Source organism: Falco punctatus (assembly GCF_963210335.1).
Source record: "Falco punctatus genome assembly, chromosome: 11".
In the NCBI taxonomy this organism is placed as follows: domain Eukaryota; kingdom Metazoa; phylum Chordata; class Aves; order Falconiformes; family Falconidae; genus Falco; species Falco punctatus.
This window is the reverse complement of record NC_137591.1, coordinates 19,412,042-19,426,564: the sequence shown is the minus strand read 5'-3', so window position 1 is coordinate 19,426,564 and position 14,523 is coordinate 19,412,042. Positions and strand designations below refer to the sequence as shown.

Here is a 14,523-nt window from a genome sequence, read left to right as displayed (position 1 = left end):
TATTTTAATAAGCTTTTTCAGAGAATTTGTGCATATGAACATTTCATTCTGTTCTATTCACCCATCACTTTAAGAAAGAAAAGTAAATACATTCCTGCCATCAGCAGTATTCACAGCCCTAAAAATATCAAGAAATCCCAAACACTTAATATTGTAAAACAACAGGAGAATCAAGAGAATGAGGGCAGGCAGAATGTAATTGTCTGTCATCAGCCAAGACAGCAAGACATGCATACCTTCTTCAGTGAAAGATAACAAGCTTTCTGAACAGCTAGAAATAGCCAAGGTTATACTTCTAACCACACAAAGCAAGAGAATTATTCTCTAAAGATGAAAAACCTACCTACAGCTCCCCCTGAACACAGATGCTCATAAGGCTCAGGCTGGCAGAAGTTCAGCAAACAAGACAATATTGTTAGAAGCTGTCATGGTTTAACCTCAGTAAGCAAAAAAGCTATGCTGCCCCTCCCTCCCCCTCTAAATATTTGGAGCAAAGAACAACAGTATTCTTCATAAACCCCTATTTCTCTTCAGTTCAGAAGAAAAGTGGATACGAGTATCTCTGAAGGAAATCATGAGGTTGTAGTGTTGGGAAATTAACTAAAATCAGGGAATGTAGGGAGAAGAGATAACTGTTTAACTGGACATCTGCCTCAAATACCAAGACAAAGAAGTTAACAGAGGAAAAACGTTACTAAGTATATCATTTATACATAGTAGCACACAAGGAAAGCCTTACTAGTTCAATCCATTTCTCCAGCTCTTTGTGCTGCTCAAGGTGAGCCAACTTTTCCTTTTCAAAAGCAGAAGTTATCTGCTCATGTTCTTTGCTGATAGCTGTTTCCAACTCATGAATGCGTCTGTTCTTTCCCTAGGAAAGAGCAACAACAAAAACTACTTAATTTGGGCTGTGATATTAAGAGGTGTTTTAATTGATTATAAGGTTCCTAGATTTCACAAAAGAACAACTCAGAAAATACTCCAGTTACAGCATGTTTCATAGCAAAGGATTTCACACCTACAAATTATATAGAGTGTCACTAAATGCAGCCACTATAGAGAGACAAGGTGTCTGCCCAGGTGAACTACTGGCACAGATTACAGCAACCAGAGCAAGGAACCTCTGACAAAGAAAAAATTTAATTCTGTGTTCACATGGATAGATGGAATCTTTAGAATACAGTTTTCCATTTGAAAGGGACCACATAAATAATTTCGTTTTCTAGCAACCTTAGACCTTGCCCAAAACTAACAAATATTGCGTAAGAATATCCAGAGCAGAATTTACAGTGCTCCAAGCATTAGATCATCCTTTTCACTTATTACCATTTAGAGGAGATTCACAGGTCTACACGTATCTCACTGAAACAAATGGCAATGCTACAACTGATTTCAATAGGACCAGATTTTCATTGCACATATCATCACAAGGAAAAAGTAACATCCATTAGTAACTTACCATGTTCAAAAGCAGGAAAGAAGCGCGGCTTACCTGAAGCAAGATTAGGTTTTTAAAGACTGCACAGACTGTTAGCAGATCTGAAAGTCTATCCATTTTGAACACGTGGAATTAATACTGGTGTAACTTGAACTTTAATCTCCATTTATGTCTTTCTACATAAATATAGTTTCTCACTAAGAACACTTTACCATGAGTTCCTGTTCCAACTCTGTATTTTTTGCAGCAGCAGCAGAATAAGCAATATTCTTTATTTCCAATTGTCTCTCAAGTGCAGAAAGCTGAGAAGATTTCTTTGTTATCTGGAATAAAATATGGCACATAACAGCACAAAGACAACAGCTTCAAGTTCATTCAAGTACTTGTATATACTTTCTTACCAGCAACTCCATTTTAGCTACTACTATTTCCTAATATTCTTAATTATTTGTTTGGTTGGTTTTGTATCATCTATTAAACCTTATTACGTACAGAGAAGAATTCAGGACATTTTACCTCAAATTTATCCAATTAAAGATAACTATCAGTGCCATATGAATGGATTAGCTATTACATACTTATTTATAGTCACTATTAGGAAGTATTGCAATTCCCATTACGCTGGAATTGTATAAACACATTAGCACCAGAATGGAAACATTAGCATTTTAACTTACACAACCAGAGAAGAAATAGCTGAAGCTTAATTTCTTTTTGTGACTCTCTGGTAATGATGGTAATCTCTGGCAACTGTACAAACTCTTAATGCAGAAAAAAAAAAAACTGTTTCTTCAACATCCTTTTCTTAAGATTACACATTAATTCAACCATACCAAAGCAACAAGATCGATTTATGTGGAGAATATGCACAAAATAGTAGTACTAAAGCCCACTAACGACATCAGCTTTAAAATGAGATTTCTGGCATCTAACAAATTAAGGCTGCTATCTTAAGCTTTTGAGCAAGCAGAAAGATTTCATTTCCAGTTTTTCTTAACTAAGCCAGGTTTTAAAGTTAATATGGCAATTGCAGTTTTTCCATAACTATCTTTGATTACTGAACTAAACAAAAAGTGACATTTTTTCAGTACTTACTTCTTTCTCTAAGCTACTAGTTTTTGAAGCCTTCTTCAATAGGTCTTCCTGTATGATTTTAAACTGACTGGCTCTCTGATCCATGCTGATCTTCAAAGAAGAATTCTCATCATCTGCTTTTGTCACTTTAGCGCGTAACTTTTCTATCTCCTTCTGGAATCTTTGCCTCTCCTTTTCAAATTGTTTGCTGATAAGTTCCAACTGTTGACGTTTTCTGCTCTCTCCAAGTAAAAAAAATAAATTTAAGATTAATTTATAAAAGAACATAAAAACCTGCACTCAAGCAAACAATCATACAAACCAAAGAGAAATATAATTTGACAGCATTCTAAATCTTGTATGCGTTAGTTCAGTAACAAGACTGTTTATTTCCCCCCCTAACGTAACAAAGCTGTGACTCATGAAAACAAATACCCCCACAAACAAACAACCCTGACAAACAAACAAAATAATTGAAGAAAGCATCACTGTATAGATGCCCTGAAATAATTTCATGGAGCAATTCTAACAGTAATTGCACGAATACCTGCAGAAATTCTGCAACAGCATGCATAACATCCATAAAGAAAAATGCATGGTTCTATTTCAACACAACAACTCATAGCTTGGCTATTGCTGAACAAGAAACATAAATAGCAAAAGGAAGAATAATAATGTGTCTGGAGAACAAGACAATATCCAGATTTCCATGGTGGCAAATGCTGCCTGTTCAATCAAACTGTATGTGTTAGCTCACAGAGATAAATTTCAAAACCACTATAAAAATGATTTAAACTCCAACAAAAATTCCTATTCTGTGGATTAATCAGAACTGCACAGCTGTTGTGGTAAGCTTACCTCCTTGACTTCTGATCAATTTGACAGGCTCTGTTTCCAGGCCACATAACCCACTATTTTCTTGTACTTCTTTACCATTAGAAAGATGCTCAGCTCCAGTACAGACAAAGTTTGCACAAGGTTTTTGAATTTCTGCTTCTTTCATAGCCAGTTTAATGCTATTATAAAGGAGGAAACAATTATTTAACATTCTTTCTACATGCCGATTCTAATACCACCTTATCATCTGCCTATTCTTGCTGTAATTCAGTAACCAGAAAGTTATACCTTAGGTCTGCAATCAAAGGTTTATTCAATTCACAAGAAGATTCAGAGACACTTTCTTCTCTTAAGGAACTGGAAATCTGGTGTTTCAAGTGCTGCCATTTAAACTAGAAGTTAAAGGAAAACAAAGATCAATGCAAAACCAAATTGCTTCACAGTGTGATTAATTCATGTGTTATTATACTAGCATATAAATTTTAAGATACACACACCAGGATGTTAAAAGTTTAGATCACTTGATCATTATTCTCCTAAGTGCGTGCTTGCAGAGCACTGCAGGTTTGTCTCACATCATAAGTAGAAATTATAGGCATTAAAAGGCCCTCTGAAACAGACACCATTCCTTTTGGTATCTTTGTACTGGTACTGAAAGCATGAATGGTTTTGCTGTGAAAAATTAAATAAATGAAGATACTATCAGTAATTCCATACTTTGAACTTCTCATGTATCATGCTTACTTTCAGATTTTCATGATTGCATTCAATACCACTTTTCCCTCACATCAGAGGGCTTCTGAGTATTTCATTACATTACTAGAATAATTCCAAATTCTCCCAGAAAATGTAAATGTATTTTCCAAGAAGGGCCCTAGAACAATTTTAAGGCCCTTCCAAATAAATGTCTATGATCACAACAGCACAAAACACAACTTTTATACAGAATTACTACATTCTCTTCAGCTGAGGTCACTTTGGCAATTCCAAAAGCATACAGAAAGCATACTTTTGATTTTTTTTCATTACAGCTACTCACATTTATACTTCAAAAAACAAGATACCTGATACAATCTGTACTCCTGACCTCATATATCTCCAGTCCTTCCCAACACTTCCTCCCATAACCCCAATCAGTTCACAACTCTGGGTTTTTTATATGGTTCTTCCCCCATTGCAGTCAGTTTAGCGATAAACTTCACTAGTACAATCTTCAGGCTCTTAAGCCAGGGTTTACCCTAGCAAAACAGAAGTTCATTTGCAGCCAGGGAAGGTGTGCCCTCTCTTTCCCAGCAAAAACAAGTTCCTACAAACATCTCTCCTGCTCTAATTTTCCTAGTTCTGAGGTGGATACATCAACTCTGCCTGTGTGACACAATGTGTCTGCCATACGGGAAATGTCATACTGTCCTACTGGGAACCACTTCTGCATCATATAATGGGAAATCATCACATTTTAGAGAACAGACATAATACGAAGAATCAATACATAGAACAGAGGAACGGAATGTTAAATGCTTGCTGATCAATCAATTCCAAAGCACCAATTCCTTGTTCTTTAATGAGAAGACAAAAGTAAAATATTTAAATTAAGAAAACATGTCATCCATGCAACTTGGAAACCAAAGACATTTTACTCAGATTATTTCTCAAGAATATCACAGGATTTCCACACAATGCCTATTAGAATTGTTTAAGACGCATAATACAATTTTTAAGGATGTATCAATCACTGTACCTCTTCAGGTGTACTTAAAGACAACTGGGAAATGATGGTTTCTAGTATGTTGAGCTCTTCCTTTGAATCTTCAACTTCTTGACAGCATAACTTCAAGTGGTTATGTTGCTGTGCTGTAAGCGCTCTCAGCTCTGCATTTTCACTTACTAGAGCATTTTTCTCTTTGAGTACTGTTTCTTTTTCACGAAGTTCACTCTCAAGCTCAATGATCTTCTGGTCAGACTGAGTCAGCATTGATACCATTTCAGTGTTCTTTGCCTCTAGAGTCTTAACTTCTTCTTTCTTGTCATGATTCTCTTCCTTTAGTTGTCTAAAAAAGTATAACATTTTAAAAGTATAGCTCAACATATTTTAATTTTTAGAAGTACTGGAAGAACACACCATAACTATACTCTTTTACTAGCATCCTCCCTCTCAAAACCTAAGATTACCTCTTTACAAAGGACAGAAAAGTTTTCACTGCTTTACTAAGCTTTCACTGTTCCTAAGGACCAAACTGCTGTAAGCAAACAAAAGGAGGGAATAAACTAGTTCTCATTCTTAAGCAACTTAATAAAGTTTTAAGCAATATCACAAGAGTCACTGCTAGGAAACAGATCAAGGTAGCTTTAATTGTGCTGAAGCCAACGGAACTTAAGAACGTAATAAAATAAATATATAACGATACCTAAAATCACAATATATGAAAATAGTATACTAGGACTGAGCTAGTTCAGCATTCTGCCACTAACAAGAGCAGGAGGGGTCCCATTTCTTCTCTCCCCTCACACCTGACTGTACCATGAGCCAATTGTATTTTTAGCCCATCACACATCAGTTACTTTTTAAGGTACCTGTTGGTTTAGCAAACTGAATTAGCTCAGCAAAGGTCCTGATGAGTGCCAAACCCAGTGCAAGTTAGCAGAGAAAAAGGGCAGTCTGCAGGAAAGACACACCCTCAGCAGCAGCAGAGCGCTATTAAACAGGCTCAGGCTAGTGTAAGGGTGCTCACGCACTGCTCATCCCTGCCAAAACTGTTAGAGAAGAACAAAGAACAACTGTTAAGACAGGAATGTGAGTGTAGACAGCCTGTGTGAATGGGATACCCAAAACGATTGGAGAAGGTGTTTGTGCAAACCAGCTAAAGACAACCAGCTGATGGTTGTCTTCCCTCATTAAAGTAATGAGGGAATTAACAAAAGAATTCTGAAACAAAGGGGAGTTCAGCTTGGAAAGAAACATACAAGGAACATAAATTTTAACAGTGGGAAAGGACCTTGGAGTGGGAACAGAAGAGCAGTCAAAACCTGGTTTGATAATTCCATAAAATGCAGCCAGCATCACAACCCCTGTTCAGGCCTGAGTGCAGCTTCCCCATCTGATGCCAACAGTATCCTTCATTCTAGTTAGGGACTGACAATACGGTATGCAACAAGTAGGGACCCACACCTGGAAGCGTAATGGAACTCACAGGGTGCTTTCTCACTGGCATTCACATTAGCAGGCAGAACAGGTACACATAAAACCAGAGAACCCACATCTCCCACAGCAACAGCGTGCAACCAAAGGAAGCTGTGCTCCCAGAGGACTTGATGATGTGCTGCTTGTTATGGTGAATATGTGACAGCATGTGGGATCAGAATTTTTAGGGATTAGTTATACAAAGAAATTTAAAAATTTGTAAGTGTATGCTAACAATTTTTAGCTGTATAGTATTGTAGTTTGTCTGTTATATTGCTGACACTGACCTTAAGTGTTCAGTGACGCTGATCCTGATTTGAACTACGTGAATTGAGCAGCACATTCACAGTGACAGTTGTAATGTGCAATTTCTTCTTAAATAACTGTATTTTTAAAAGCCTTTGTGTTACCTTAATTGCTCTTCTAGGATGTCGAGATCCTTTCTGTAGCTGACACATTTTTCATTCAACTTCTCTTTTTCTTTTTCACAATTAATTAAACGTTTTCCCAAGACTGCTTCTTCAGCTTTAACCTTAAAAAGGAATTTTTTTTCATTACTGGACAATAATGTCTTGGTTTCAGCTGGAATAGAGTTCATTTTTCTTCCTAGTAGCTGGTGGTGCTGTGGTTTGGATTTAGCATGAGAATAGTGTTGATAACAGGCTGATATGTTCAGTTGTTGCTAGGTAATGTTTAAGTCAAGGACTTTTCAAGTTTCTCAGGCCATGTCAGAGAGAAGGCTGGAGGGGCACAAGAAGCTGAGAGGGGACACAGCCAGGACAGCTGACCCAAACTAGCCAAAGGGATATTCCATACCATAGAATGTCATGCTCAGTATTGGGAAGAGCTGGCCGGGGCAGCCGATCGCTGCTCAGAGACTGGCTGGCTGTCAGATCAGCGGATGGTAATTGTATTGTGCATCACTTGGTTGGTTTTTTCCCCTCCCTTCCCTTTGGACTTCATTCTTCTCTCCCTGTTTCATTACAACTGTTATTGTTTTATTTTATTTCAAATATTAAACTGTTCTTAACTCAACCCTCAAGTTTTACCCTTTTCCCCAGTTCTCCTCCCCATGTCTCTGGTGGGGAAAGGTAGTAAGCGAGCAGCTGTGTGGTACTTCGTTGCTAGCTGGGGTTAAACCATGACAAACAATTATTTAAGATTACATGGCCAACCGTGGGGGTTTTTTTGAAAGAATACTATAAAGACTACACTGTTTCTTTTTTTCTTTCTGGTAAGCCTGTAGATAATTCTGCTGCTCACTGTTGTGAAGAAAAGCAGAAGAGCAAAGAAGTTTGCTTTTTTTCTATCATTTGGGAAAAAAGAAATATTTTGGTTTAATATTTTAGGGCAATCTCCTTCCACAAGAAAAGAAGTCTAATCAAATAAAAATCCTCTGTAAGAGCTAACTGTCTCAGGCCTGTATTTTCTTCTCCCGCAAGGCAGGGAGCATTAACAATTTTGACCACTGGAAATTTAGGAGATGAATTCAATTTCATCTTAGCTCTTCTCTAGGTTGTGTTTCATTGAACAGATTATACAGATGGAGTCAAGAGTTCTTTTAAAAGGACCATATACTTCTGAAATGTCAAATTCCCAGCTAGCAAGCAAGAGGCAGAATAAACAGTAGTAGTATTCGAATACCTCAGATGCAGGCTGTCCAGACTGTGAGCAGTTTAAAACTCAGTAACGGAAGTTGTCACCGCAAACAGTTGCTTACCCTGTTCCGCCTCTCCTAGAACTTTGCCACAAACAAGCAGAAACAACTGACCCACTGGTGAACCTGTTGCTGTTTGCTGCCTAGCTTATTGGAAGAAGCAAAGTCCTAATAGCACGGCAAAAACAAGTGAACAAAAAACGCTCACCTTTTCTAGTTTTTCAGTTATTTTCTCTTTATACCTTTTAAAAGCCCTTATCAGCTCCTCCGCATTCAACAAAGCTTCATTTCTTTGCTGCTCTGCTCTGTGAAGTATATAAATTTTAAAAATAATAAGTGTCTGTCATTGTGTAACTATCTCCTCCAGTTACTAAAAGCAACTACTAAATTCATTGTTCCAGGTGACTTCCTTTCTTCCAACTTTGCAAGCCCTAGATAAAAAGTTTCACGAGGCATAAATCAATTTTAAATATCATTTTTGCATATTAATATAAACAAAATTCCAATAAGACTAAGAATGTAAAAATCAACGGGTTTGATTCCCCGTCAAAAGGGGTTTGATTCAAAGCCTCCTCCTCCTGTCTCTACCAGTAAAAGCCTGTTTTAGGGAATGGGATAGCATGTATGATAAGGAAGTAGAAGATAGCAATGCTCCTTAAAATTCAAACTGCTTAAGGTGAACTAGAAAAGATTTTGATAGTGGAAGAAGCTCTCATGATGAACTCAAAGGATAAATTGGAGGATACTGAAGAGATGGTAAAACAATAATAACAAAAGAAGCTGAGACTGGGATGATATTATGCGAGCAACTGTTCAAAGCAGCAACCCCGACCACCTACTATCTTGCTTAATTACTCCATGCACCTGACCCTTTCTTACTTTCCCTTATTGTTAGTCACTAGGGAAGAAGTTGGAACAGTTAGTCTCAGGACAGCTCAGTATGCAGCCTGTTCAGGACACCCGACACAGGCACACAAAAATTACCACTGCTCAGTAACATTTGTTTCTCTTCCACTAAGGGAACCGTGGAGACAGGGCAAGTGCCTCATCCAAGTACAGCCTACCCTCAGACTGGCATTTCGCAGTCCGAGGACCACTGCCCATTTGGACATGACAAAAGTATTCAGAGAAGAGAACAAAGGAATTTTAGAGTAACAAACAAAACTGTGTTAGTTTAAAGCATTTCAGTTTGTTGGCCAAAGAATAGCAAGTGGTCGTAATTACTGATAAGAAGCGAACTGTAATAATCGTTAATACTAACCATAAGGCCATATGTTGCCTTTAACACCTGGCAGAAGCTTCATTTTTCTAAAGCACTAAAATATTTACATTTGCAACTAGTAACTAATTAGAGCTAGTTCCAACGCTACACACTCTGAATGAACAGTGAACATAAATCAACACAATTCTTCACCAGCAGCGCAAGCCCCACAGCATTTCCATTTGTCTAGCTACAGGAAGGTTAGAGGCAATTTTATGGGTAGATAGACAAGCCAAACAAGAGTTTTACATTCAAAAGTCTCAAGAAATATTTTCCTAAGTCATTAATTCAGTTATTTTTTGCCCCAGATAATACAGTTAAATTAAATGGGCAGATAGGAATCTTTTTATTTATTCCGATCATTTCTTTAAAATTACATTTTGGAAGTCATAGGATTGTATACGGCAACTTCCAACAGTCAAAAGAAATTACCAAACCCTCCCAGAAGCCACACAACCACTAGGCTAAAGGAGACACTAGGAAAGGGAAATGGGGATTGGGATGGAATTACAGCACCCGTTTGAAAAGTACCATATAGACAGGTAAGATTAAGGATAACGTAAAAATGTTCTCTCAATTAAGTTCTGCTTCTGTCACTTTCCTCACACCAATCCCAATAATACAGCACTCAGTACTGCTGAATACCAAGTGCTGAGCATATACTGCCGGTTCTTGCAAGACAAAGTCAAAAATAGTTCAGGAAAAATATGTTCTGGATACATTTCAGCTCTCCACTGTACAGCTATTCTGAAGGGAAAAAAGCAGTGATAAAGCTAGTGTAGTATCAGTCTGCAACTACCAGCAAATGTTAAGATTTAAAAAGTACCTATTTAAATAATAATCTTTACACAGTATTTCCCCTTTTAAAAAAAAATCCTTAACACAGAAATAATTTGATTCCACAAAGTAAACATCTGCTAATAGAAATAAACACTTATGCACTATTATTCTGTATTCAATTTATTAAAGTTATTTAGCTACCTCTTTCCTTGCTTGTTTTGTTCAATTAACTCCATTTTCAGATTTTTATAGTCCTTTTTATATCTTTGCAACATGTCTTCCCTTTCCATTGCTGTTTTCTGGCTTTGACCTAGTTTATTTTCTGCATCTCTAGCAAATAAATAAAGCACAATTAAAAAACAGGAACTTTTTTGTAAAGAAACTACATTTTTGTTGTTCTTTTCTGCACATGATGTTTTGAGAAATTCTAGTCAAACACGCTGCAACTCTCAACACTGGGTTTGCAACACCCATAGTCTCCAGATTCCCCAGGATTACGTCTGCAGTCATGTCCAACCTCATCAATAGGTATGGTGACTTCAGGTCCTGAGATCTGAACGTAGAAATCACCATTTTTCTGGCAATACGTGACTGGTCAGGATACACTCGTGGGAAAAAAACATTTAAATATAAATTAAATACAAGTACTTTCACTTCTTCTGTGAAGACAAACTATTGAGATATTAATTGAATATTATATAGCATGAGGTTGTAGGATAAACTGACAGCCAGTTATGCCTTCCTGACAGCCTGAGCACTGTTTACATTAGCTTTACTTCAGCATTTGCCGTGATTAACATATTCATGAAGAACGACTCTTTTATGCTACACGCTGCACAGTCATGTATGAAAACACATACACTTTACTACAGAAGGTAAGCAGTCATGTAGCATACAATCACTCTAGTCAGTTATGAGGGCACATTCATGTTTAGCATACATTATAAACTGCTTTCTTTTACCAGCCTTTACTTTTTCTCCATTTCCTGAAGTACATGCAATACCAAAAAATCCCTGTACCTCCCTCCTATAAATGGCTCCAAAATGAAAGTTTCAAGGCATAGATTACAGAACTCACACAGTACCAGCAATTATGTCATCCTGAAAGATACTTGACTAGCAAGCAGACCACAATAACATGTTGATTTAAAAGTATGGTTATTACCTCAGAATTTTATCTTGAGCTGAAACTTCTGCTTCCAAGTTTGCGATCTGTTCTTTCCACTTCGGAATGCTGACTAAATGTGTACCTAAAGTCGATTCAAGATATGAAATCTGAAATACAAACATATTTGGGATTTCATTAACACTTGTATATACACCTTCACGAGAGACACAAGAACAGTCTACTTACTGAATGACATAGTGCTCTTAACCTTACTGCAGAATATGCTTGTTAATCTACACAAACTGACCTCCAATTTTCTGCTCATTTAGCATCCTTCCAGTTCCCTAGCACCATTCCAGTGTGATATGCTTCTCTAGCAGCGATTTCTTTACGTGTTGATCTTTTCTCTCACCTTTCCCCAAAAGTTTATATACTACTACCTGTTCTTTCCATGCCAGACAGTCAAACATCTGATCTGCTTATTTGTACTGTCTTGGAGATAACATTCCTCAAACAAAAAGCATTAAGCATAGCTATTTTTTTAATGTCAAATACAAACCAAATACAAGAACACAGTTGTCCTGAAAAGAACTGTACATACAACTGTAAATTAAATCAGTAATGACTTACTAGATACAATATTTCCTTCCAACTCACCTTCACTTTTTCAAAATAGCAGTATTAATCCAACCTGAAAGGCCAACATCATGCATTTCCTAGACAAATGACTGCTGTGCCATTGTTATTCACATTAATCTTCATGTAGTTCACACATGTGAATCTACAGTACTAAATACATTAGTGAATTATTTTCTTACATAATGTATTCTGCATTCTGTGACTTAATGGCTTTAGATTAAACTTCGGAACATGAGAATTGTTTTGCTCGTGGAGAAACAGATTCCAAACTATTCTGTTCCAAGATTAATGCTGAATACTAAGAAAAAATAAAATATAAAATTTTAAAGTTTAAATATTAAATTTAAATAGATTCAGACAAGACAAAAAATAGCATGTTCTGATTGGAATTACAGACTCAGAAGTCAAGGTCACTGGGGCGTTTTTGGGAGGTTTGAGGTTTGTTCTTTTTGAAGAATACACTAAAGACACATACTTTTGTTTTTGACTGCATCAGTTCGAAGTTCATTGTTTCCACTCTGTTCTTTAGACAGTGGTTCTGAGAAACCAAGGATGCATTTTGCTCATGAAGGACATTCAGCTTCTCCTTGAGATGTTCATTATCTTCTGCACTTTTATCAGAAGTTGTGGATACTGAGTAAGACTAGACAAAAAAAAGGGGGGGAGGGTTATATATATTTAAACATACAGACGTTTATATATGTGTAAGCAATATACACATCAATGGAAACTCCACAGAACAACTGTATTTAAATCGTATGTTTAAGAGTGCTCAGTTGATATAGTTGCCCAAAGCAACAGGTTATCAACTCCAAGCACTAAAAGCAAAAAAATATTCTTAAACATAGCAAGAAATAGAAAACCAAAGTAATATAAATAAGTTACAAAGTATAATATTTACTTCAGATTTTCTTTGAAAATCCTGACAAGATGTTTTAATAGCATTCTTCTCACAGCTGGAAAAGCGTTGACAGCTGCAATTAGGCTGAACAAGGTCCTCCAAAGTGAAGTCTGCAGCCTCATGGAAGCAGCGGCCATAATGTTCACTTGTACCAGTGCTAGATGAGGGAGTAAAAAGTTGCTAGGCTGTTTTTCCTTTGTTATTTTTAAATTGCTTACAAAGAGTATTCAAAAGAAAAGCACAACAATTGCTACTTACAATAATCCATTATACTGAACAAGGCAATATAGACTACAAAAGACAGGCTGTTCTCATTCCCAAACGCACATACCTGGAAAGCTCTTCCTCTACAATTTGTAGGTTTTTTTCAGTTCTCTTCAGCTGACTATGTAATGACTGTAAATTTGCAAGCAGGTCTTCATCAGCAGCACTTGTAGAGCAAGTCCACATACTACATTCCATTGGTACCACACATACAGCTAAAATATTTAATATTAAAAAATTGTTAAATGTATGTGAATACTATTTGCAAAGACACTTTTAAAGATACTGAAATAAAACAAATAGAAAAAAATAAAGGGAGGGGAGAAAAATACAGAAAAGGAAATACCGAGTCTCCAAGCGTACACATACATTTTGCACACTATCTTTTCCCACATTCACTATGTAAAAGTTACTCTGTACAAGTTGTCTTTTTTGAGAAAGAGTTCTGCATGTATGCATTATGAAATACGAGAAGCTTCATAACTTGTGATTTACGAAAACTGGAAAAACCTGCTATATACATCAGTTGCCAGAAGTCTCTTTCTATAACCTGTCTCAGTTACATCAGAAGGGCCGTGCAACCGGCAAGGCACCCGAAACGGTAACAAGACCACCCCCCGGACACACAGCGCTGGCCTCGCTGCCCAGCGGCCCACGACACCAAGCAAACCGGCGCAGCGAGGGCTTGGCGGCGCAGAGGACGCGGAGCCGGCCCTCACCTCGGTGAAGGAGACTTCGCAGACCGAGCTTGAGAAATGTCGCCGGGAAACGGACGGACGATTCAGAGAAACCAGCGCTCCCCGGCGAGGCGCCGCCGCCGCCCGCCTCAGTGGCGCGGGGGTCCTCCCGCCGCCCGGCTCCGTAGGCCGAAGGGGACCGGCGACCGGCCGGCCGCGATCCCGCCTCAGGATCCCGCCGCTCCGCTCGCCCCAGCCACAGCTGTCCCGGGCCGACTGGGAGCACTGGGCGGCGGGGCCCGCGCTCGCAGTCGTCGCACCTGTGGAGCGTCTGGCAGCGAAGAGGCCGCGCCGCGAAGAACCTAGACTAGCCGGGGCACCGGGCACTCGCCCGCTTCAGCGCTCTCCAACCGAAGGCCCGAGGCCGCCAAGCGGCCGCCCGCCAGGAGTGGAACGGAGAGTAAAGAAGAGGTAGGAAGAGACTACTCCCGGGTCTGAGGAGATGCGCCTCGACAGCAGCACCGCCTCGGCCACTCCCCAAGCCCCCACTGCCCGCTCCGCCGCCACCCTAAGCCCGGTCCTTACCCGCTTCAAACCGCGCGGGCCGCCGTCGAGACCCGCCCCCTCCCCCCACCCCCACCCCGCGCACCGCCCTCACGGCGCACGCGCACCGCCGCTCCCCCTCGCGCCGCCCTCACGGCGCATGCGG

At 38.8% G+C, this 14,523-nt stretch overlaps 1 protein-coding gene across 6 annotated transcripts in view; it reads right to left on the bottom strand.

Moving 5' to 3' along the window:
• Positions 1–14,523, bottom strand: part of CCDC18 (coiled-coil domain containing 18) — a 25,741-nt gene extending 11,218 nt beyond the window's left edge. For 2 of the 6 annotated variants that reach the window (XR_013931238.1, XM_080407062.1), the window contains exons 1-14: positions 13,857–14,392; positions 13,205–13,352; positions 12,874–13,030; positions 12,448–12,615; positions 11,391–11,500; positions 10,427–10,555; positions 8,393–8,489; positions 6,938–7,059; positions 5,088–5,397; positions 3,638–3,741; positions 3,371–3,528; positions 2,534–2,754; positions 1,651–1,761; positions 740–871 (exon numbers count right to left, since the gene is read on the bottom strand). Coding sequence is in view for 4 of the 6 variants with exons in the window: in XM_080407062.1 (XP_080263188.1) it covers positions 740–871; positions 1,651–1,761; positions 2,534–2,754; positions 3,371–3,528; positions 3,638–3,741; positions 5,088–5,397; positions 6,938–7,059; positions 8,393–8,489; positions 10,427–10,555; positions 11,391–11,500; positions 12,448–12,615; positions 12,874–13,030; positions 13,205–13,335 (1,950 nt within the window). In the remaining 2 variants the exon portion in view is untranslated. The other 4 variants (XM_080407059.1, XM_080407061.1, XR_013931237.1 and 1 more) reach the window with 3 other exon arrangements.